Consider the following 25,279-nt stretch of genomic DNA (forward strand, 5'->3'; position numbering starts at 1 on the left):
TTTGTAAAAAAAATGTTTGGAATCTTGTATGATTTTCGCTCCACTTCTCACGTGTACAGAACTTTGTATTGGTCTTTCACGTGGAATTCCAATAAAATTGATTCATGTTTGTGGAGTAATGTGACAAAATGTTGAAAACTTCAAGGGGGACGAATACTTTTGCAAGCCACTGTATATATCTATCTATCTATATATATATATCTATCTCTATATCTCTCTATCTATCTATCTATCTATCTATCTATCTATATATCTATATATATATATATATATATATATATATATATATATATATTTATATAGACACACGCACCTATACATGCACCTATACATGCGCACACACGCACCTATACATGCACACGCACCTACACAGGCACACACACACACGTGAGGGGGGGAGCAAATATACCATACTGATGGCATTTTCTTCTCCTCAACGCCGGTTCTATAAGACTCAGTTTAAATGACAAAAAAGGTAATAGAAGCAAAAACAAAATATATTTTTCTCCCCAATACTGCTCCTCTAGATCAATGTTTCTCAACATTTTATTGGCATGTACCCCTTTTAAAACCCTGTACTCGCCCCCTAGGAAACATTATCGCAAGAACCCCTTGACAACTATATATTTAATTGTAGTACATGATAATTGGTTCTTAACAATTTCCAAGCATTTACTATTGCTTTTAATTAGCTAAAATACTAATTTATTGTTATTGTTGTTAAGATTTATCATTTTCTAAAACTCTAAATTTGTTATTCTTGGTTAAGTTTATTAAGCCCGAGTACCCCCTGGAACCATCAGAAGTACCCCTTGGGGTACATATACCACACGTTGAGAACCTTTGCTCTAGATCAGCGCTGTCCAACTGGCGGGCCGCATCCGGCCCGCCAGGCCTCCAGCTGCGGCCCGCTCGTCTCCCTGAGTTGCAGGCATGGCTTCCGCTATAGGCGCCATGCCTGCAATCTCAAAACGCGCACTTTCCCGTGTCCCCGCTGGCCTGCATCAGCGCTGTCCTCTCCCGTGTCCCCGCTGGCGCTGCCTTAGCTCAGACCTCACAGATCGCGGCGACTGAAGAGAGCAGAGTGCGCATGTGTAGTACCCGCATACACTGAGTACTTCACATGCGGACGTGACATCATTTGTCACTTCCGCATGTTAAGTTCCTCCGCGCGGGTGCTATGCGCACTCTGCTCTCTTCAGTCGCCGCGATCTGTGAGGTCTGAGCTGAGGCAGCGCCAGCGGGGACAAGGGAGAGGACAGCGCTGATGACAGGTAACGGGGACTGGACACCTCGCTATCTAACTTGGGGGGCACATGTCACTATCTAACTTGGGGGGCACATGTCACTATCTAGCTGGGGGGCACCTGTCACTATCTAACTTGGGGGGCACCTGTCACTATCTAACTTGGGGGGCACCTGTCTCTAACTTGGGGGGCACATGTCACTATCTAGCTGGGGGGCACCTGTCACTATCTAGCTGGGGGGCACCTGTCTCTAACCTTGGGGGCACATGTCACTATCTAACTTGGGGGGCACCTGTCACTATCTAACTTGGGGGGCACCTGTCACTATCTAGCTTGGGGGCACATGTCACTATCTAACTTGGGGGGCACCTGTCTCTAACTTGGGGGGTACCTGTCCCTATCTAACTTGGGGGGCACCTGTCACTACCTCAGCTGGGGGGACACCTGTCACTATCTAACTGGGGGGCACCTGTCACTACCTCAGCTGGCCACACCACAGCATCACCGCCAGCCCGGCCACAGCATCACCGCAAGGCCTTTCAGCCCACACATCATCCCCAATCCAGCCAAAAACACTATTGCCAGGCACAGCAGCCAGTAGAGGAGAATTTAAAAGCCAGGTGAGAGGTGTCAACCATATTAAGGGGGCATTCTGCCTATTTATGTGAAATGCTGTCTATTTATGTGCCTCATGATTGCTGAATTTGTCTTCTTGGGTGCCTCATGATTTGTTGGGGGCATCATGATTGCTGAATTTGTCTTGTTGGGGGCCTCAAGATTGCTGAATGTGTCTTGTTGGGAGCCTCATGATTTGTTGGGGGCCTCATGATTGCTAAATTTGTCTTGTTGGGGGCATCATGATTGCTGTTGCCACTTTGCGATAAAGTGAGTTTTGGGTTGCAGTTTGGGCACTCAGCTTCCAAAAGGTTTGCCACCACTGTCCTGATCTAATGTCCCACATTGCTAACTTCATGTAAATTTGTCTCCACCCGTGGCCACACCCACATTCTGGTCCATGGCCACACCCACGCGCGCCGCTCTACGTAGAACGGTACCCTTGTTTTTCAGCGCGCGCAACTTCAATGACCTCTTGAATTGCATTTTGTGGGGATCTGCTGCCAATTGCATTGCATTTTGTGGAAAGTGCTGCCAATCTAATTGTCCTTTAATTGCATTTTCTTTTACTGCGGGGGGGGGGGGGGGGGGGGGCTGCGGCTCCAGCAAGAACCTTCGGCCCTCCACCATGGGGTCAAAAAAAAAAAATGGCCCTCCATGCCCATGAAGTTGGACAGCACTGTTCTAGATGACAGGTGTGGTTATGACAGAAACGGCAGCTTTTATAGTTGTCCTTTAAAATAAACACTTCAGTCAGGACTCAGTAGTTAGTTCAAGTTCCAATGTCCATTGTCTGTAGACCACATTGCTATCAGGTCAAACAAAGACCCCATCATGGCTCCAGGTAAAACTACACAGGTTGTTTTCAGTTTGTCATCATGTGGCAAAAGAAGAGAGAACAATGCCTAACTTGCCGTTTTTAAAACCTCTTTAGCCCTCCTGGTGGTCTATTAAAAACCGCCAGGGGGCAGCGCAGCAGTTTTTTTTTTAATTTATTTTTTTTAAATCATGTAGCGAGCCCAGGGCTCGCTACATGATAGCCGCTGTGCAGCGGAATCCCCCCACCCGCTTCGATCGCGATCAGGAAATTTCCTGGAGGGCTTTATTGGGAGTCCGATCCACCCTTCAGCGCTGCCGCTGATAGGCCAGGCTGTGCAAGGGGTCTGATGGGGGAGGGCGGCGCACCGAATTGGCGCGGAGCGGCGGACGATCGGTATGCACATGCAGCTAGCAAAGTGCCTGAGAAATCCTCCTGCACAGTTACCGCCAGGAAGGTTAAATCCCAACCTCTCCCAGCAACCCTTGCATAACAAGAATGCCCCATGATTGGCTAAAGGGAAGAAGTTGTAATAGGATAGTTGTACTTCCTGCCAGCCATATGGAATTTAAACTAGTTCAGCTAAACAATGAACTTGCGTGCTGGTGGCCATCTTAAGTAGGTAAAAAACAGTAAAATATTTCAGATTTATATGGTAGAAATGAATAAAACACTACAGCATATCCTCACACTGCAAATTATTCTTGCAAGCTATGCAATGGCCACATTTGTAGGTACCCTTGAGGGGTTTGGGTAACCAGTTGTGTCCGATTACATCAGGTGGCTTCCTGAGGATTGCATGTACGAGGGTGTCTTTAAAGCGTACCTGAACCCAGAAGTCCTCTCTGCTCTAACAGAGATGCAACAGCATAATAACCTTTTAAACAAAAAACATTTCTTTGTTACAGCTGATACAAATCCTAAAATAAATGTGCACTGTTTCTACTTCCTGATTCATGGAAGCAGATATATTGAACAGCCTTTGCTTTCAAATGAGCTTATCTGCCATCTCTGCCGTGGACCTGAACTCTTGCACAGGACAGAAGGAAAACCTAGAGAAATGCACACTGTATATTTCGAGAGTTTAGCATGTCTAATTCCTCATCTGTGTCTAGTCACAAGTTGTATTGATCTCTCCCTGTTTCAGCTGACTGCCATGGCAAATAAGCCAGTTTGAAAGCACAGGATATTAATAATATGTCTGCTTTCATGAAAGCAGGAAGTGGAAACACTGCAGATTTATTGCAGAATTTGTATCTGCTGTAACAAAGAAATTGTCCTTCTTTAAAGGTTATTAGGTGGTTACGTATCTTTTAGAGCAGAGGAAATTCTGAGTTCAGATCTGCTTTAAGGTTATTTGCTCTTTTGCAAGTAATGCGTTGGGACACTGAAAGGATTTTGGCTATATCGTTGTCTTGTGGCAAAATCAGCCAGTGTTTTTCTAGGATTTGGTGCATCTCTCTTGACTGACAAGAGTATGTTGTAATGACCCTTGGTTCAGGTTTCTCATCATTTCTGGTTTTGTTGTTCAACAATGTGTTTCTTGGGGTAGAGAAGGATGATCCGCAGATTCCTGTGAAAACTAAAACTAGCTGTAAGGATCCCTCCTGTATCGTGTTCTGTCTGTTGCAGTGGAGCTGCAAATGGACAGTTCTGGCTTATCTGCTTGCATTTGGTTGTGCATTCGCAAGAAGTCTCATTGTCATTTGCAATCGCTCTGCAGTTCTAGGCAGCTCAGGATGCTGTCATCATTCCACCGATTGCTTATTGCAGCTGAGCTGCGGCCAGATAGCCCTGGATTTCCTGAATGCATGTTGTTAAATAATACTGCATGCATTTCTTATGGGAGTCCTTTGCATTCACAGCCAGCTAGCAAATGGTAATCAAGCCAGCTCAGGGTTGAATGATTACCATTCAGCTGTGTGGTAATTTGCATACCTGCATCCATTGGCTGATGCCAGCATAAAAGTCTGCCTCCCATTTCATACCCTGCCCGACATAACATTCAGCTCTCTGAGTTGTGCTGTGAAAGTTGTTATTGTAAATGTATAATGCCTTGCTCTGTATTGTCATGTCTGCTGGACGTGTGCTGACCTACGGGGGTCAGTTAAGTCCTTCTGATCCTGATAGTTAGATTCTGCCAGCACCACGTTGGTGACTGGTAGTATTCCTTCTGGCCTTGTTCTTGAGGACGAACTATAGCAGTGGTTGCCATTAGTTTGCTCCTACCTGTTAGTCTTGTCTATCTCAGTGTGAATGTTGCCTTCGCTGGAACAGCGACTAGATTGGCTGAGCATTCAGTCTGTCTGTCTTGTTAATTGTCATTACTTGTGCTTTAGCTAATAAGTTATTTGAGAGCTACGTTTCATTATATTGCTCATCCGCACGATATATATGTACTCTAGTCAGTCAGTATTGTATTATTGTAATATTGTATTGTGTACAGAGCTTTGCCCACTTCTCGACTACGAATCTGCCTAATCCTTCCAATACGTCTGACATCTGAGTTAACGTGTATGATCCAAGCCTGTTACCGACTACGTCTGTTGTGTATTGTATCACATAGCATCTAGCCTGATAGGCGGCCCAGAGCTTCAGTTGCTCTGGGCAATCTTGCTCCCTTGTTCATTACTCCCTGTGTCCATCTGTGGAGCCTCTTCTATTATCCAGCTACTTAGCCTTGTTGCGCTGGGTGGTCAGAAAGTATGACCCCTCCAGCATTACACTAGCATCTTTATTGGTAAACAAACTGACACACAGGAACAAGGACATCCACAGAAATAACTGACGTGTATCCAGCTCACAAGCTGCTCTTGCCAAGAACACTGCTACAGTTTACCTACTGGGGGCAGCATTTGTGTGAACTACCATAGACTTCCGCTGCCTCCCAACAGGTGGCCCCCTCTGGCATTTGGACAGTTGTTGCAGTATGTTGGTCCATCTGGTCATCCTAATTTATCACCTGACAGGATTGGTCTAGTATATATTTGTGTGCTTATTTAGATAGTTAGGAATGTATTGTTTACTGGTGCCTGGTGTGGGGGTTTCTTGGATTTGTAGTTCTGTTCAATGTCTGCACCGTTCTCACTTATATCTGTATATATTTGAAAATAGCGCGCTACATTCAAAAGCGAGGTTGTTGGGCTGAGTTTCTGTACTACACCCCCCCCCCCCCCCCCACCCCTCCAGAATATAAAAATGTCATGGTATGGTTTATTGCAATGTTCCTTCCTCTGCTTTTGAGGCTGGGCATGTTTATTTTTCACATGCTGCTAAAAATGTATTTCCCTAAGAACCAGAAGAATCCTAGCTAACCAGAAGATAGACCTTCCATTTTTAGTTGACTATACCAGAACAATGAACACGTGTTTTCACTTTTCAAGAATGTCCTGTGGGTCATTATTGTGAAATTCTTTGCTTGCTTTTTATCATGTTTATTTTTTTTGTTTTTTTATGTCTTGGTGATTATATTTGTTCCATCTAGACTACCGTATTTTTCGCCGTATGAAAGACGCACTTTCTCCCCAAAAAATGGGGTGAAAAAGTCCCTGCATCTTATACGGCAAAGGCAGGGAATCCCCGACTTACGAACGCCTGACGATACGAACCGCGACCCGCCGTCATCAGGGATTCCCTGCCTGTGTGTCCCGCTGTGGCCATCTAATCCCCCCGCCGCCTCTTGCCTCTACCACCTCCTGTGTCGCCGGGTCCCCCCACCGTGTGAGCAGCGGCAGTAGCTTACCTCCTCCATCTTGCACGCAGCGATTGAAGACATCTGGCTTCTGTGGTCGGCTTCCTCTAGTGCCGGCTTGTAATGACACGTCATTACAAGCCGGGGTGTGTGGCAGCAGCCTTCCAATTAGGTCCACTTTACTGCACAGGTGCAAACCAACTGTGTGGTAGAACGGACCCGACCTGGCTATTTCCACCGGAGCCCAAGCAGGAAACTGCTAGTGCAGGCTTTTAGACCCTAAAACCGGGGAAAACAATCATGCTGTTAGCCTGCAGCAGCCCCAGCACTTACCTCCATGGGAACCAATGCTGCAATTCCACCTCCGTCCTCCAGGGGGTGCTGTAGTGAGATTGCCATCTGTGGTCATGACGACAAACTGTGATCTCACCTGAGGCATGCATACGCTCTGAGGATAGGAAGGAGAATGGCTGCCAGCGATTGGATCCCGGGGAGGTGAGTTAAAACGCGCACTATGCTCAGCTTAAGGCTCCTGGCGGCTACCACGAGTCACGCTCTGGGTTACCGCTCCTGGCTTGTTTTTTCCACCCCGAGCTTGACTCGTGATAATTGCCAAGGAGGTTAAACTGTTGTGAACAAGACTGTCGTGCAAAGGTCTATGGAACAATATTTGTTTTGTTTTTTTCATTATGGTATATGCAGTCCATAATACATCTGTGTGTGTTTGCTATCCTATTAATGCATAGAAAGCACTATTAATTGCTTTCATCCTCTTACCTGCAGCTTTGATGAGCAGATTCCCTCCCTTCTTTCTTTGAAGACGTTGTCCTGTCAGAGTGGAGATGAACCTGTTGTGTTTGCGCTAGTGGATTATGGAGAAGTGGCCTTTTACTCTTTCAAAGACTTCCAGCTGCCCGTGGATGTGTTCCCTTGAAGATCAGCTGCATAAAGTTAAAGTTTTGTAATACATTTTTCTTTTTTTGCTTTTATTGGGAATTAAACAAAACAGAAAACTTTTTAATTTAAATGAATTGTTAAAAATATTATCTGACTATTGTTTTTTTTTCTTCTTATTCTCACACTAAAAGGAAAGTTTAATATCTCATAGACTGAACTGGTTGTCCATGGCGGTTCTTGTATTTAGGCTGCATCAATCACAAATCTATTAGAGGGCAGCATCTGGCAATTTCACAGGTGACCATTTTGGACCTAATGCTGTAGACACACTGCTAGCCTCCAGGCTCCCATGGACTATCAGCCAAGCTGATCTCTTGCCAACGCATCAATATGGATCAATTGCCGCTGTGCACATGGTAGATTCTCGGCAGAAGCGGCCCTGCTAGTCGCCTTACCTTACAACCATCTTGCGTGTGTACAAAGTTTTATTTTAAGAGTGTGCATACTTTTTGTACACATGTACTTTTTTTAATTTTTTTTTGCATGGCAGATTTTTTTTTTCATTCGCATTGTACAGATTATAGGTCAAATTAGGTAGGAAAAGTTTTGAAATTTGAAGCTACCTTTTTTTACATCATAAAACAATGGTCTTTTAACAGGGCTGTGTACATTTTTTGAATCTAGAAGTGATACATTACAGAATGCATAGGGATGTAGCTTAATCATAAAAACTGTACAACAAATATTTGAGGAAGGTGAAAAAGGTGAGGAGCGTATTTGCCAATAATTACATCAGACCACATCCTTAAAATTGCAAAAAAAAATTATTTAATATCAAAAGGGTAAAAAACAGGAAAGCAGCAATGGAGTGGTCAACTCCCTTGTCCATACCACACTAAACATGCCAAACCATCAAAACCACATCACACCGCAGACATCAGATCATTGATGATGTCTATGTCCCCATATATAAGATACCAATGAACACAGACTAAATAGATTCACCAATCTCAACTTGTTAGATATTGATACATATCCAACAAGGGAAGGAAGTTCAGCCAAGTCCTTTGTCGTGAATGAAAATATAAGTTCCATATCAATGGTGAAGGCAATATGTACTTGTAACAGTAACAATGTTCCAAGCCGATTAGTAAGCAGCATAAGCAGAAAAGCAGAGTAGGTTGGTATTTGTGTCTCAGGCTGAGGTCTTTGTTGTGTTGCAGCAGTGAAGATTGGCTGTAGCTGAGTTCAAGTACGCAGTCCCTGATCAGCAGGCGACTCTAGATATGCAACAAGTACATCGACCAATGGCTATTCAGCATCAAACCTTGCTTCCAGTGGCATCAGTTGAGGCAAATCACATGTAGTGTTTGACACAGCACAGTAGTATATTGAGGTAATCTAAACGCTAAATGGTTGGGAGCAGCAGGGACATAAAGGATACACAACCATGCAGCATCAAAGACCTGGCAGCCCCACATATTACTATCAGTGCTCTAATCCATAATGTGAAAATGAGATGTAGATGTGAAGAACCTTTTTTTTTTTTTTTTTTTTTTTTTTGTATGTGTGACCTTGTCACCATATTTCATAATCAAATACATCATTACATATATCAGTCCCTGTGTCATTTCATCAACAGCAACATTGGCAAAACTAATATTTTGAGCTGACTCACACAGGGCAGGAGTGTTTATAGGGTGTTTGTCTGCGGTAACTATTTATTTAGTCAGGTTTATCTTGGTGTTCCTAATAACTAGGCTATATTACCATATTTGTTTAACAGGCATCCCTATTGGATCCACCACAGGCAGAGGCATATTCTAGTGCTAGGAGGAATTTGAGAATTTTTTTTGTTTAACACTATTTTTATTCGGTCAAAAATGGGTACAGCAAGGGAATTAGTAGAACAAATACAACATTATCATAGAAAATAATGACACAGCATGATAGTAAAAATACAATAAAATGGACAGAAGGTGCTTAACCAATATGCAGATCTTGTAGATGGCCAGCCCATATCTGAACTATTTAGAACAAAGAACTAATGACTGAAGTTCCTTGAAAGACCTAGCAACTAAAAACAACCACCCTAAAACACCAGACCCCAGAATCCCTGTGTCACAGTCACTAACCTGGTCTGGCGGCAGGTACACACGGGGGTCCAGCGCGTGCGTGTGTGTGTTGACATGCTCTCCTTCCGGGAGGTGTGTTGATGCACATCGCGCCCGTTGGCGCATGCGTGTGGAGGTCCGCGTTGGACGCGGATTCTTTGTGCGCGTGCGCTGGCGTGATGCGAGAGCACGTCGCGTCTGCTGGCGCATGCGTATGGAGGTCCGCGTTGGACGCGAATTCTTTGTGCGCGTGCGCTGGCGTGATGCGAAAGCACGTACGCGCATGCGTACACCATTTTGGCGCCTAGAGGCCTATATAAACCAGGAAGCAGCACTCACAACTTGCTGTAGTATTGCAGCTTGTGTTGTTTCGTGACCTGATTATTCTCTGCCCTGATTCCTGAATCCTGTTGATGACACTGGCTTGTATGACTATCCGATCTGTTGCCGACCTCTGCCTTGTCCGACTTCCCGCTCTGGTGTTGACCCCGGCTCGTCTGAGAACCCGATCTGTTGCCGACCTCTGCTCCGTCCGACTTCCCGCTCTGGTACCGACTCTGGCCTGTCTGAGGATCCGATCTGCTGTTAACCATTGCTTTGTCCGAGTTTCTGATCTGTTGCCGGTCTCAGCTACGCTCACCAACCAAGAGTGGTTCCGGAGACCATCCGTTCATTCATTAAGACTCCCTGGTGCTGGTTCAGTCTGCCTACCGTTCCTTCATCAGAGGAATACTTCATCAGCCACTGAAGTACACGGATCATTATCTGCATCTTCGGCTCTCCTGCCCTTCGCTGTCTTGTGCCTCCTGTTCCAACCTCAGGGGCAATTGGCAGTGACCTGCAAGGGAAGCTGTCCTCCACGTTTCGGTATCCGAAGACTCAGGTACGTGAGTTCAACAAACCTGACACCCTGATACTCAAAAGAAGAAAAGGTCCGGTTGCATGCTACCAACATCCAACTCGTCAATCTAGCCATGATTCAAGTTAGGAAGGCCCCACAAAAACAAAAATAAGCAGAGAGCGAAACAGATACATAGCTGGTAAGGGAAATATAGCATAAGTTATAGCTAAGTATTATTCCCATGGGCCTCAAATTTTGTCATATATAACTTCGGTATCTTGCAACATAGAAGTAAGTTTCTCCATCAGGATTCTATTGATCAAAATGTTTTTAAATTTATGAGTACGAGGTACCGATTTACCTAACAACATGAATATGGGATCCAGGGGAACTGAGACCTCTAACACCTTGAAAATAAGAGACTGGATTTCCACCTAGTAGGGAGTAATTATAGGGCAAAACCAATAAATCTGTTCCAATGAACCTTTTAGTCCACATCCCTGCCGAGATTGATCAGAGGACCCTGGATAAATCCGTGAGAAAGCTGAAGGGGTTAAAGTGAACCTTAAGTCATCTAAAAAAAAGAGTTTTACTCACCTGGGGCTTCCTTCAGCCCCCTGCAGCTGATCGGTGCCCTCGCCATGTCCCTCCAATCCTCCTGTCCCCGCCGGCGGCTACTTCCGGTTTCGCCGTCACCGTCCATCAGGCTGGGAACGCGTGTGATTCTTCGCGTTCCCAGCCACAATATCGCTCCCTATACAGCTATTGTGGCAAGGAAGGCCGCAATAGCAGCATAGGGGGAGATATGGTGGCTGGGAACGCGAAGAATCACTCGCGTTCCCAGCCTGACGGACGGTGACGGCGAAACCGGAAGTAGCCGCCGGCGGGGACAGGAGGATTGAAGGGGCACGGCGAGGGCACCGATGAGCTGCAGGGGGCTGAGGGAAGCCCCAGGTGAGTAAAACTTTTATTTTTTAGATGACTGAAGTGCCTCTTTAAGTACCACCTAAATAATATCTTATAGATATTCTCCCTAATGTGGACACAGATAGAGGAATCTTTAGCATTTTGCCATATAGAGTCCCAATCTTCAGTCGAGATTGTTTGAGAAAGAGCCTGTTCCCATTTTTTCATATAATCATGGGAAGGGGTTAAAGTATAAGATTGTGTACAGAGAAGGAGATACATCTGTGAGATTAGACCTTTTTGATGACTGTTCAATAAGCATAGGTTTTCAAAAAAACTTGTTTTTAGTGGTATCCACAGATCTAGGAAGTAGAGAATTTTAGAATTTCTAATGTTTTGGTGCCACCTAGTGGTCTGGAGAGAAATTAGATTGTCTTCACTCCCTTAGCCATTTTTAGATTATGCAATTTGCAGTAATCTGTATTCTGGCTGCAACCCAAACTATAAGTGAGGCTTTCAAGTGCTCACGTCCTGTGGCTGGAAGTATATTGAAAGAAATACACTTCCGCGCATGCGCACCGCAAAACATTTTAAAATACGTGCATCGCTGTTTACTAACATGACTTCCAGTCACCACAGGTTGCCGTGGATATCAAACGGTAACACGCTGTTGCTTTTGCATCATATGCAATGCTTCTAGCGCATAGACTTTCATTGCTTTAGCCACTTCCGGGTTTCGGGTGGTTTTGCTGATCTGTTGCTGCGGAGGCTCTTCAGCCCGCAGCACAGATCAGATAGCAGCCTGGGCGATCAGACTTCCCCCCCCCCCTTTTTTTCCCCACTAGGGGGATGTCCTGCTGGGGGGGGGGGGGGGTCTGATCGCCGCCGGCTATTTGCGCTTACGGGGGCTCTTTAAAGCCCCCCTCCGCAGCGCTTTCTGGCCTTCTTCCCCTTCCCTCTCTCTCCCTCCCCCTGTGAGCGGCGCAGGACGGAATCCGCCTATCAGATGCCGGCGATCCCCGGCCAATCAGAGGTCGGGGATTGCCGATCTCCTCTACGGCGCTGCTGCGCAGCAGCGCCGTATGTATGTAAACAGCGGGGAAGATCTTCCCCGCGTGTTTACATTTACCCTGCGAGCCGTGATCGGAGGCTTGCAGGGTGTTCACGGAGACACCCTCCGTGAACTGACATGGAACCGTTTCCATGGAAACCACTTCTGGATTCAGGGGCGTACTTATGCGTATGCAGAATCCTGAAGTGGTTAAAGGAGAACTGTAGTGAGAGGTATATGGAGGCTGCCATATTTATTTCCTTTTAAGCAATACTAGTTGCCTGCCAGCCCTGCTGGTCTATTTGGCTAAAGTAGTGTCTGAATCACACCAGAAACAAGCATGCAGCTAATCTTGTCATATCTGTCAAAATTGTCAGAAAAACCTGATCTGCTGCATGCTTGTTCAGGGTTTACGGCTGAAAGTACTAGAGGCAGAGGATCAGCAAGATAGCCAGGTAACTAGTATAGCTTAAATGGAAATAAATATGGCAGCCTCCATACACTTCTCTCTACAGTTCTCCTTTAAAGAGAAACTGACTAAGAATTGAACTTTATCCCAATTAGTAGCTGATACCCCCTTTTACATGAGAAATCTATTCCTTTTCACAAACAAACCATCAGGGGGCGCTGTATGGCTGATATTGTGGTGAAACTCCTCCCACAAAAATTATGAGTACGTACTCTTGGCAGTTTCCTGTCTGTGAACCTTGCTTCATTGTGGGAAATAGCCCTTTACAGCTGTTTCCAACTGCCAAAAAAGCATGCAGCACCTACATCACCTGCCAACAGTAAAAATACCACCATGTAATAAATGTCAGAATGTAAATCGGGGATTTAAAAGATTTTACAATGGGCAAACACTGACTAAATCATTTATACATAATTATTGTAAAAATGAAGCACTTTTTTTATTACATTATTTTTTACTGGAGTTCCTCTTGAAGACTAAAAAGTGCTTTAAAGGGACTCTGAGCAGTTCAGAAACTATGGAAAGATGCATATCATTTTAAAGCTCTCTTTCGCCTCTTTCCAATGATATATAAACCGCCACCCTGCGCCTTTTAGTTTTCGCTATTTTCGCGATTGAAATTGCCGCGGCCGCAATTTCAATCGCGAATATAGAGAAAACTAAAAGGCGTAGGGTGACGATTTAGGTGTCGCCAGAAAGAGGAGAAAGAGAGCTTTAAAATGATATCCATCTTTCCATAGTTACTTGTATTACACAGGCCGACACTTTCCCCAGTGTCAGCAGCTTCATTCAGCAGAATGGAGCTGCTGACTTTAGGAAAAAGTCGCCCTGTGTAATACAATGTAACTATGGAAAGATGGATATCATTTTAAAGCTCTCTTTCTGGCGACACCTAAATCGTCACCCTACGCCTTTTAGTTTTCTCTATATTCGCGATTGAAATCGCGGCCGCGGCAATTTTAATCGCGAAAACTAAAAGACGCAGGGCGGCGGTTTATATATCATTGGAAAGAGGAGAAAGAGAGCTTTAAAATGATATGCATCTTTCCATAGTTTCTGAACTGCTCGGAGTCCCTTTAACAGCAGATAGGAGCCACACACATACAGAGTTCCAAGGCACTGAGAGATCCCACACCTCACGGCTAGTAACCAGAAGTGTTTTATTTTTCTTTCTCTTTTGCTGGCTGGAGCTCCGCACCAACCACGCCCCCTTCCTGGGCCACAGCATTAAATTTAGGCCCAGGCTTCACTCAGCCAACTGTGCCTCAACTTTGAAAACCATTCCCCAGGTTTTGGGTGAAGCCTGGATTGAAAAGTGCTCCAGAGAGTGGGGACACATCAGAATAAACCAACAGCAACTGTGGGGGAGCATTTTATCTGGCAATTGATGATTCATTATTGATACTTAGGTGGGGCAAAGCCAGACAAACTGGCGTCGCAAGGTAGGGGGGCGCACCTGTATGTCACTGCTGAAGAGGTGAAAACTCGACAGAGGCATTTTACGACGCTCCGCGAGTGAGGTGGTGGAGCTAAGGCCAAAGGGGCGGAGCCGCTGGTGTGAATGAGGTGCATGACCAGCTGGGCAAAGAGGCGGAGCAACAGGCTGGGAGGCTCTTTGTGCAGACTGCAGTGCACATCTTAGGGGGAAGTCCCTACTCCACGATCCACTTCCTGGATGGATGACAGAGGAGAGCCTAGGAGAAGGAAGATGGATCCTGGAGAGGTAAATTCTCCCTCTGCTGTAAACTCTGGGGTTGGGTGCATCCTCTATACTTGGTGTGGGTCACCTTGCTAGCTATACTGGGGGGAGGGGTCATCTGATTACCTATACTGGGACTGGAGGAGGGGTCATCTGGCTAACTATAATGAGGAGGTCATCAAGCTACCTATACTGACACCCAATGTCGCCCTCCCCACCCAGTGTCCCCCTACTCCAACACAGTGTCGCCCTCTCTATGCAGTGTCAGCCACCTACCACCCAGTGTCACCCTCCATACACAGTGTCACCCTCCTCCCACCTAGTGCCACCCTCCCTACATAGTGTCTTCCTCCTCCCACTCAATATCCCTCCCCACTCAGTGCCGTCATCCTCCTCCCACCTAGTGTCACCCTCTTCCCACTCTATATCCCTCCCCATTCAGTGTCACCCTCCTCCCACGTATTGTCACCCGCCTCCCACGTAGTGTCACCCTCTCCACCCAGTGTCACCTTCCACACTCAGTGTCACCCACCTCCCACCGAATTTCATCCTCCCTCTACAGTGTCACCCTCCCCATCTAGTGTCACCCTTTTCCCACTCTGTCACCACCCTCCCCACTCAGTGTCACCCTCCACCCACCCAGTGTCACCCACCTCCCACCCAGTGTCGCCCTTCCCACTCAATGTCACCCTCCTACCACCCAGTGTCCCCCTCCCCACCAAATGTCATCCTCCCAGCAGCACCCAATGTCCCCCTCCCACCCCACTCCGCAACTCCACCCCACCAGCACCCAGTGGAGGGAACATTTGATGGATTTTTTGTCTTAGGTAAAATTTGCTGCATTTTATATAAGTGGGGTAAATTACGTGTATTTCATGTGTCGGAGGTGCTGTTTGCCACATTTCACGTTTGCTGCATTTCATGTGTGGTTGGTAATGTTTACTGCATTGTAACATGTAGGGGAGGTAATGTTTGCTGCATTTCATGTGTCGGAGGTAACATTTGACTCATTGCATGTGTGGGAAGTGAAGTTTGCTGCATTTCATGCAATAGAGATAAGGTTTGCCTCATTGCATGTGTAGGAGGGAAAGTTTGCAGCATTTCATGTGTCGGAGGTAACGTTTGCCTCATTGCATGTGACAGAAGTAACGTTTAGTTCATTGCATGTGTGGTAGGTAACGTTTGCCTCATTGCATGTGTCGTATCTAACATTTGCTGCATTATTTAATGGTCACAGTGACTGCATTTGCTACTTTGGGGTTATTGTTGCAGCATTTTGCATTTTGGGGCTCATGATTACTAAATTATATGCTAATAAATGAACAAAAAGAAATACATTGACAGGAAAATTTATATATTTTGTTGGCCACTTTATTAGGTACATTTTGCTAGTACTGAGTTTGACACCTTTTTTGCCTTTCGAACTGCATTATTCTTAATTGCATTCCTCAGAGATTTTGGTCCACATTGACATGATAGCAGTTTCTGCAGATTTATTGTCTGCACATCCATAATGAGAATCTCCAGTTTCACCACATCATGGCGGAAACTCTTCTTTCTTATATGTTTGGGTAACGTTGTCCAATTACCCTTACGGTCACTTTGCCCAACTGTGTTTTGGGAGTTGGAGAGCTCCGCCCTGTTATTTTATGGCCACAGCCATTTTTTTTTACTGTGGTGTGCTTTACGCGTCACACTCACTCCTTTCCTTTTGGGGGGGGGGGGGGGTCTGAAGATGACCCACACCGGGTGTCAAATACCCTAGCTAGGCCACTGGCCAGACATGATGCTTGTAAAGACACGTTTTCACAGAGCTCCAGGCAAACAGTGCTAATCTTTGCGTCATGGACAAAAGCTCAGAGCAGACTGCCCACCCCGATAACTGGAACTCAAATGGAACCACAAAGTGTCCAAAAGAGACATCGGGCATGGCGCCTTAAACCCTGTATATCAAAATACATTTCTGGGCTTGTGCTGAACACGGCTACAAAGATGGCAGATGCCTCAGGGCCACTGCACCTAAAGGGCTGGATAACATCCGGAACTTCTTGCGTGGGCTGTCCCAACAAAGCAGGACATCACTGCACAAACAGAACTCATCCTGGCTACCACGCAGTCCGAAATATTTATATTGAGGGATGATGTCAGCAGCATCTCTTACAGAGTGTTAGCACTCAGCAGTGGAATTTGGTGTCTTCCTCCTTTAGTGTAAAGTGCAGAAACTCAAAGATGATGGAGAAAAAACAGCCCTGAATAGCCTCTACTGCACACTCTTGAAGGACCTCAAAAGCAGAAGCCAACATACTAATATATGTATGAAGCAATCAATGTCCGCACAATGTTTCCAAAAATCCAAAAATTATTTATTCAGGACGTATCCCAATCATATAAAAACGAGTATTTAGACTGACCTGTTTCGAACCATCCCGGTTCTTAATCATAGCCTTGGCTATGATTAAGAACCGGGATGGTTCGAAACATTGTCAGTCTAAGTACTCGTTTTTATATGATTGGGATACGTCCTGAGTAAATATTTTTTGGATTTTTGGAAACATTGTGGGGACATTGATTGCTTCATACAGTGTTCCGGGCTGGGCAGCCCCTTTTCTCCAGCACTGTTTTCCATTCTGTGAGTGGAGCGGTATTTTTCCTGCTTTTTCATACTAATATATGCCTGCAGGGGCTACCTGAGGCTACTTGCCAGAGGACTTACAAGCCACACTAATCTATAGCTATATCTGTCAAATATCTGGGCTATAGCTGTTAAACGTTTGAACCATGGTCATGTTCCACCTTGTTTCGATCAAGTACATTGTGCTCTAAGGCCTCTGCCATGGGGAGAGGCCCCTCCCGAGACATGATCTGTTGTGTCAACCATTTTGAAGTGAAGGAGGCCATTATGGCTGCAGCTTAAAGGTGTGCAATTGATTTTGACAGAGCTTCAATTTTTATCTACCAAGACCTTGCTCCTTTCACCTTATCACAATGCAGGGCTCTACGACCATAGTTGCAGGTGCTGCAGAACAAGGGTGAAACCTATCATTGGGGCTTCCCTTTCCATCTGGCAGCCAAGAAGGTGTCTTGTTTAGCCATTTTTGATCATCAGCGGATATTCCTGATTTCTGCTCTACACTGGGCATCGATCTGGTTCAGCTGCCTAATCAGAACCCTGACCTGCTGCTCACAGGGGGCCCTCTGAGATGTCAGAATTTATCCTAACCTTTGTGAGTACTCTCCCTCTGTGTACTTGACATAAGAGGTTCCAGTGGCGTAGCTAAGGAGCTGTGGGTCCCGATGCAAGTTTTACATTGGGGCCCCCTAAGCACTCTATACATAACATTTGATACAGTGCACCAAAACCTGCCAATGGCAACTAGTGTCAGAAGTGCAAGAAGGGGATGGGGCACAGCTTGTTAATGTTTACCACTATTCAAACTAGCTATAGAAGTGATTATTATGAACACAGGACCAATAGAGAGCTAATACTGCAGCTGAGGGAGGGCCTCTCTGGGCTTCACTGACCCAAGGTACCCAATGCGGTTGGCAACCTCTGCACCCCCTATTGCTACGCCCCTGAGAGGTTCCTCATAGATATCATCTGCCTTTGTTCACACAAATGGCCCTTTAGCTGTTTAAGGCATCATCCTGATCCCGATCGCATTGCCACATTTTCTATAGGATACTGTATGTATCAAGTTGCCCATCTGTGCTACTTTCTGACTTTTGGCTCAGGTGGTACTTTCTGGTGTGATGCCTTGTCACTGAGTGCATGATCACTTGGCATCAGCCTTCTGTGGAGACTGGACTATCGTAATGCTCTCTACACCATATTTCCAAACAAGGACTTGGACCGCCTACAGCTTATACAGAATACTGCTGCCAGACTGGTAACTAACCAATCTCGTCACTGCCACATAAAACCGGTCCTGCACTCCTATTCCAGACTGGCCTACTAACATTTAAATCCCTACAATTTCGGCCCTGGATACACAAAACAAAAAGAAATGTTGCAGCTACGTAGCAATCCCTGCAATCTCAGATCCACAAGTTCTAATAATCTAGTCATACCCAGAGTCCACCTGAAAACTTTTGTTCACAGAGCCTTTGGTCATGCTGCTCCTACATTATGGAACTCCTTATATTAGAAAATCAGGACATCTCCGTTTCTGGCTGTGTTTAAATCCAGACTGAAAACCCACCTGCTCAGTTTGGCATTTGCAGAAATATAATTTTATCCTGTGTGTGAATACTTCACCCGACTACCAATTACTGAATCTGAGAGAGCCTAAGCGCTTTGAGTCCTTAGGGAGAAATGTGCTATAGAAATGTTGTTGTTATCTTGTGCATGCGCCTTGCCCTTATTGGCTTTATGCCATCCCTATTTATTTTATTTATTTAAGTATTTATACAGCGCCGACATATTCTGCAGCGCTGTACAGAGTTATATTGTCTTGTCATTAACTGTCCCTCAGAGGGGCTCACAATCGAATCCCTACCCTGAACAGATTTAAAGAGACACTGAAGTTTCTTAAAAATCATCTTTTTATTACAAAATCCTGTGTAACATTACTGTCCTAACTAAAACGCCACATCCCCGCGGCTGTAATCTAACGACATCCCCCCGCAAAATCCATGACTTTCTTGGTCGTGGATTTTGCTGCTGTTGGAGGCAGAGCTTTCAGCCGCAGCTCTGCCTCCATTTGTGTCTATCAGCAGCGGATCTCCACCTCTCCCCCACCCCCTCAGTGATAGATGCGCTGAGAGGCAGAGCTGCAGGCTCATAGCTCTGTCTGCCTCTCACGGAAGCGCTGCCCGGATTGCCCCCCGGGGAGTTTGGGGGGATTTAGTGGATTACAGTAAGAGGTTTAGGTAGGGCAATAATGTTACACAGGATTTTGTAATAAAAAGAGGATTTTTAAGAGTCTTCAGAGTCTCTTTAAGCACCATGTACCCTGCCCATCTACACTGACTTTTGTTTACAATGGATGCACCTGTGGTCCCACTGGCTTCCAATTTAACTGATGTGATCTCCATCAGGGTCCCCCTAGGCTCCTGAAACTCTAACGGTCTGCACCCTGTGCTATTGTATGTGCATTCATTATATCATCTGGTCAGTTGTGGAGAAAAGAAAAGAACCGCAGGGGTACCAGGAGCCCTTATGGTGTATTATCTTCAGATAAAGAAATAAAAATTAAGAGTAAATATACTCACAAGTGTAGGTTGCTTTGAGGCAACCACTTGTACAGGCGTGTGGGGAAATCCCGTCCCCACTCGGTCTTTGTAGTAGTCGGTCGCTGCTCCCTAGAAAAAGGCTTCACTTCTCGTCGGTCGTGAAGGACCCCACGCGTGGGGTAATACAGGATTGTTTTTCGAAGGTGGTAGGAGGCGCCCGTATAGTGTATTCAGTGTTCCCTTTATACAAAGAGACTCCACTTGATAAATGGTTAAGAGGGTTTATTTAGCACAATAGACAACGCGTTTCGCGGTCCAAGCCGCTTCCTCAGGTCGATTACAGGTGCTTTTAAAACAAATAAGTGAAATCAATAAAAACAATAAAAACATAATAAAAACTCACTGAAAAGGCGCTCGGAGTTGTAAAACATAAATACTGACATATGATGATTATAGATATTCGTAAAATAATGATAAATTAGGTTATAACAACAAACTGTTGAGATCCCTGGGATCCAGTGCTGGGTAATAGTAATATACATATAAAAGGAAAACAAGTAGTAGTAGTAACGATACCGAGGTTCATAGGTGTAAATTAGCTAGACCGCTCTCTGTTACTGTAGTAGGTGGAGGTGGAATGGGGTATATATGTAGTTCTAGGTGGAGGTGGAATGGGGTATATATGTAGTTCTTAGAACTACATATATACCCCATTCCACCTCCACCTAGAAACTACATATATACCCCATTCCACCTCCACCTACTACAGTAACAGAGAGCGGTCTAGCTAATTTACACCTATGAACCTCGGTATCGTTACTACTACTACTTGTTTTCCTTTTATATGTATATTACTATTACCCAGCACTGGATCCCAGGGATCTCAACAGTTTGTTGTTATAACCTAATTTTTCATAGGTGTAAATTAGCTAGACCGCTCTCTGTTACTGTAGTAGGTGGAGGTGGAATGGGGTATATATGTAGTTTCTAGGTGGAGGTGGAATGGGGTATATATGTAGTTCTAAGAACTACATATATACCCCATTCCACCTCCACCTAGAACTACATATATACCCCATTCCACCTCCACCTACTACAGTAACAGAGAGCGGTCTAGCTAATTTACACCTATGAACCTCGGTATCGTTACTACTACTACTTGTTTTCCTTTTATATGTATATTACTATTACCCAGCACTGGATCCCAGGGATCTCAACAGTTTGTTGTTATAACCTAATTTATCATTATTTTACGAATATCTATAATCATCATATGTCAGTATTTATGTTTTACAACTCCGAGCGCCTTTTCAGTGAGTTTTTATTATGTTTTTATTGATTTCACTTATTTGTTTTAAAAGCACCTGTAATCGACCTGAGGAAGCGGCTTGGAACGCGAAACGCGTTGTCTATTGTGCTAAATAAACCCTCTTAACCATTTATCAAGTGGAGTCTCTTTGTATAAAGGGAACACTGAATACACTATACGGGCGCCTCCTACCACCTTCGAAAAATTCATTATATCATGCTCTATTTGTTTCTATATTGTTAACTGAATATATAGTGGCGGCATGCGTAACTCAATAATGGCAGTTGGTTTTACTGCCTGGGTATTTTGCAGGCCTTCTTTTATTTAGTAAAACGGCTCAAAACCGTGCAGGGAAATTTTGGTGCACCAACGCTCAGACAGGAATTTGGGTGCCATCAAAAGGAGGAGCCCAAATTACTTTGAAAACAGCGTAAATCATCCTCCAGAAATAGCTGGCAGCTGAATTACGTCTTTTCCTTTCCCGCAGTGGCCCGGAGGGGGAATTTTAATTAATGCCACCGGGACTTTTGCAGGAGCAGGGTGAGCATTTTTTTTGGCTTCACTTTACGCTCAAATTTTTGGGGGCTGTTTTTGCATGCATGCTTCCTTTAGCCATTTCTGTTGGCTTTTAAAGCTAATGGGATCATTGTTAAAAACAAAACAAAAACACATACTTACTTAAGGAGAGGGAAGGCTCTGGGTCCTATAGCGCCTTCCCTCTTCTCTCCCTGTGCTCTTGTTCAGGCAGCAGCTCCTCTGTTCAAATCCCCTGCCACGGGGGACTTTGGAAGTCTTTGAGAGCCGAGTCCTCCCAAAGACAGGCAGCTCCATACTGTGCATGCGCGGCTCCCGAAGATTTCCAAAGACTCCCTTCGGCGGCGGAGACAGCAGCATTTGACTAACATGGTTGAATGCTGCTACAGGGGAGCCAGTGCTACAATGGGGACCGGGAGAGGAGAGGGAAGGCTCTATAGGGCCCAGAGCCTTCCCTCTCCTTAGGTAAGTATCTGTTTTGTTTTTTTTAAACGTTGGTTCCCATTCACTTTAAGTCACATCACATCTACACTTACCATGATTTTCTGAATGTCTGCCAGTCATTGGGATTTTCATCTTATCTCTTTCTTATTGTTTTTTCTCTTTTTCTTTTCAAGATCCTAACCTCACACTACCTATATCTGTCTAAATGTTCCTTAGAATATAAACACTGATGCTAAGGGACTTAATACCCTTGAAGAGCGGAGAGCACTGGTTCACCAACTTCATAAGCAGAGTGCTCATTGTGTTCCTGCAGGAGACCCACTTTAACCTTTTGCCAGCCAATTTTTTTTATTTTTTACGTGCGCTGTGGCGCCACCTTATTTTGTGCTTCCCCAGCCTGCCAGTGTGCCGCCTGCAGCCTAATGTAGAATGGTGCAGTGGCTGCTTGATACTTACCTGATCTGGATGCAGGATTGGCTCCACTATTAGCCCGGTAAAGCCGGCTGCAGCAGCACTGTCCCAGAAGTTTTGGAGATCTAGTTATTCTCTAACAGTTCAAGACTGGTTGAAAGAATTTTACTCTCTGAAACATTCTAAACAGATCACATACAGACCAATAGGAAGGAAAATTTTGACCAAACATGGCTGAGATGATAGGTATTCGCTCTCTCTGATGAAGGTAAACTCTTGATGGCCTGAGATGTTAAAAAATTCTTGAAGGTCTTCACAGGTTATGGAAATGGATTGATGGGTCTATGGCAGGGGTCTGAATCTGTGGCTTTAGAGCAGTATGTGGCTCTTTAGCCATTTTAGTGCTGCTCTGATAGCGGATAGGGCTAACCTGCCATTGTGCTCTGACTCCCCTTCGTGTAGTTGCCAGTTGGTGCAGCCCAGCCCGCCAAGCCCTGCAAAACCCTCTATCTCCTCCCCACTGAGCCTCTCTACAGTGGCGCCGTGTGACTGTGACCCAGGCTGTACTGCATTGCATGGACTTTGCAGTGAACAGCCTAGTTCATAGCCTCCACCAGACTAGTCCCGGACTCTGCCAGCAGAATCAGCAGCAGTGAGCTGTAATGGTATGCAACCCGGGCTGCTGCTTGTAGTTATATGTAACGGTTGGGTGCTGCAACTCAGACGTCTGATTATTAGGTGATCTGCAGTATCACCAATAATACAGACACTATACCTGATTATGTGGTGATCTGCAGAATCACCAATATTGCGAGTATAGCTGGTCAAGATACTGAGAGAGTTGTGTATTGGTGCAACCGTAACTTTATTAGTATTGAGAGGCCTTACCAGAGGAGCTGGTAAGGTCCTAACAGTATACTGAATGTATAAAATAGTACAGACCTTTCCAGAGGACTGGAATAGGTACAAACAGAAAGAGAATAGAAATATATAGACTAGTCCTTCACCAGAGGAGCTGGTAAGGTACTAGTGGAGTGAGTGACTGTATAGATTTGATCAGACCTTTCCAGTGGAGCTGGAAAGATGCTATCAGTCACCAATAGAGCAATAAGAGACTATCTCACCAGAGAGGCTGGCGAGCCAAAATAGCCTCACCAGTGGCGAGGGCCCACTGGTGAGTAGAAGGTCAGACAGGCCAAATTCGGCAACAGAGAGGCAGTATCAGTGCAGAATCGTAAGAGAGGAGGATAATGAGTAGACAGGCAAAGCTTCAGCAACTAGTCAGATAGGCAGAAGTACATAAACGCTAAGCAGAAAGCAAGGTCAGAGATATAGCCAGAATCATACACAGGTAATCAATACAATTAACAAATCCTAGTCTTGGTGTGAAGTCCTAGGTTTCAACACCTGGCACTAGTCTAAGGTCTGAGCGCTTACACAAAGTATTCATGACAGCACACAGGGAATGAATGAAGACTGGAGGCTTATGAAGCGGAGGTACGCTTCCAGCCACTCCCAACACGGAATCCGCCAATCCAAGCGGCGAGAGTCACCAGTGACGTCAGCCGACCAGCAGGTCAGCTGACGCGCCTTCTGCCCGCATAAAGGTCCTGTCTCCGCGCTAGACAGACACCCTATGAGCTAGAGACAACACCGTTCCCGACGTACTAGACGCCAAGGGAACGGATAACACTTGAGAGTCAGGGAGAGAGGCGGCTGCAGACACGCCCTGCGAGTCAGCAGCCGCCATATCCATGCTTGTTACATTATAGCTCTTAATGTGTTGTATGTGAACGGGCGGGCCGAGCACACCTAGGGGGCCTCATGTTCCATAACTAGTACAAAGGTCTAAAGTTGGACAGTCGAAATTATTCAACTCGCATAGGACTACAAGAACCAGCAGGGATCTACAGTAACAATTGACAGCTGAAGGAAAATAGTGCTAAATTGCGCATTTTTCTATGTTTTCCCTGCGCAGGTCATTTAAAAATTTGTCCCGCCATCACGCCGCCACTGCTGCACTGATTGGCCGCCGGGTCCCCAGAAGAATAGTGGGGAAATGGGGATCCCGGCAGCCGAAGACAATGAGGACAGCAGGGGGGAGATGCCTGGATCCCACTTCCTGGTATCCAGGAAATGATTGCGCGCTGCGGTTTTGGCCAGCCCGAACCTTCTGGCTCCCGAGCTCAGTTCGGGATTACCGCAAGGGGGGTTAATATGCCCCCGGATACATAAATTAAGTAGCCATGGTCCCTTACATATTAGAATTACTGTAAATATCCATGTGCACCAAAATTAAAAAAAATATATACTCACATGCTTTCAGATAAAATAATAAAGTAGTCCCATGCTTGCAGATAAAAGAACCTAATAGTTAATTGCCTCCAGATAAATTAATTCATTAATCACATGCCTCTAGATAATTGATCAAGTAGTCACACTTGTTGTGCCCAAAAAATAAAGTATTCACTAGCAACCAGCTAAAATAAGTAAGTTGTAAACAATAATAATCATTCCTTTATTGAGCAACATGATTAAAAACATTTTTAAAAAATCCATAGAACCATGAAGACGGGGTGTGGATAAATACATGAATCAATAGAGATAATATTGCAATTGTCCAAGATGTTTGACAGGGAAGACTCGGACACACCTCGTCAAATAGACAACACATTTATTCATGCATCAAGGGCCGTTGATACAGGCATCATCAGAGTAATGCTACAGATCATTAGCACACAGCAGATTTTATAGGGTTACAAGTATGCAAAAATATACACTCCCTGGGGCTGGCCAGGATATTTGTCATTGTTACAGAAACCAGTCACAGATCAATATTCACTGCAGACATGAAACAGTTAAGTCCATTTTCCTGGAATTCTCCTCCCATATGTAAATGAAAATCTCCACCCCCCAGGTGATTTATTGAGGAACTATGTGTGACCACTGAAACAAGAAAAGGGGATGCATCTGTTTTAAAATAAGCATCATTAACTGTATACCACGCCTGGCATGGTCTCCATTCCTGTAATCCATCTTGAAACCAGACTGTTTATCTGGCT

General features: G+C 45.2%; 1 protein-coding gene across 2 annotated transcripts in view; it reads left to right on the forward strand.

The window, feature by feature from the left end:
• TSEN54 (tRNA splicing endonuclease subunit 54) overlaps nucleotides 1–7,414 on the forward strand; it is a 130,388-nt gene extending 122,974 nt beyond the window's left edge. Inside the window, exon 13 of one of the 2 annotated variants that reach the window (XR_011025328.1) lies at nucleotides 7,154–7,224. Coding sequence is in view for 1 of the 2 variants with exons in the window: in XM_068263609.1 (XP_068119710.1) it covers nucleotides 7,154–7,304 (151 nt within the window). In the remaining variant the exon portion in view is untranslated. Of the gene's footprint in view, nucleotides 1–7,153 lie in introns of both variants that reach the window. The other variant, XM_068263609.1, reaches the window with a different exon arrangement.
• The last annotated feature ends 17,865 nt before the right edge of the window (nucleotides 7,415–25,279 follow it).

The sequence above is a fragment of the Hyperolius riggenbachi genome, chromosome 12 (genome assembly GCF_040937935.1).
Source record: "Hyperolius riggenbachi isolate aHypRig1 chromosome 12, aHypRig1.pri, whole genome shotgun sequence".
Taxonomy (NCBI): Eukaryota; Metazoa; Chordata; class Amphibia; order Anura; family Hyperoliidae; genus Hyperolius; species Hyperolius riggenbachi.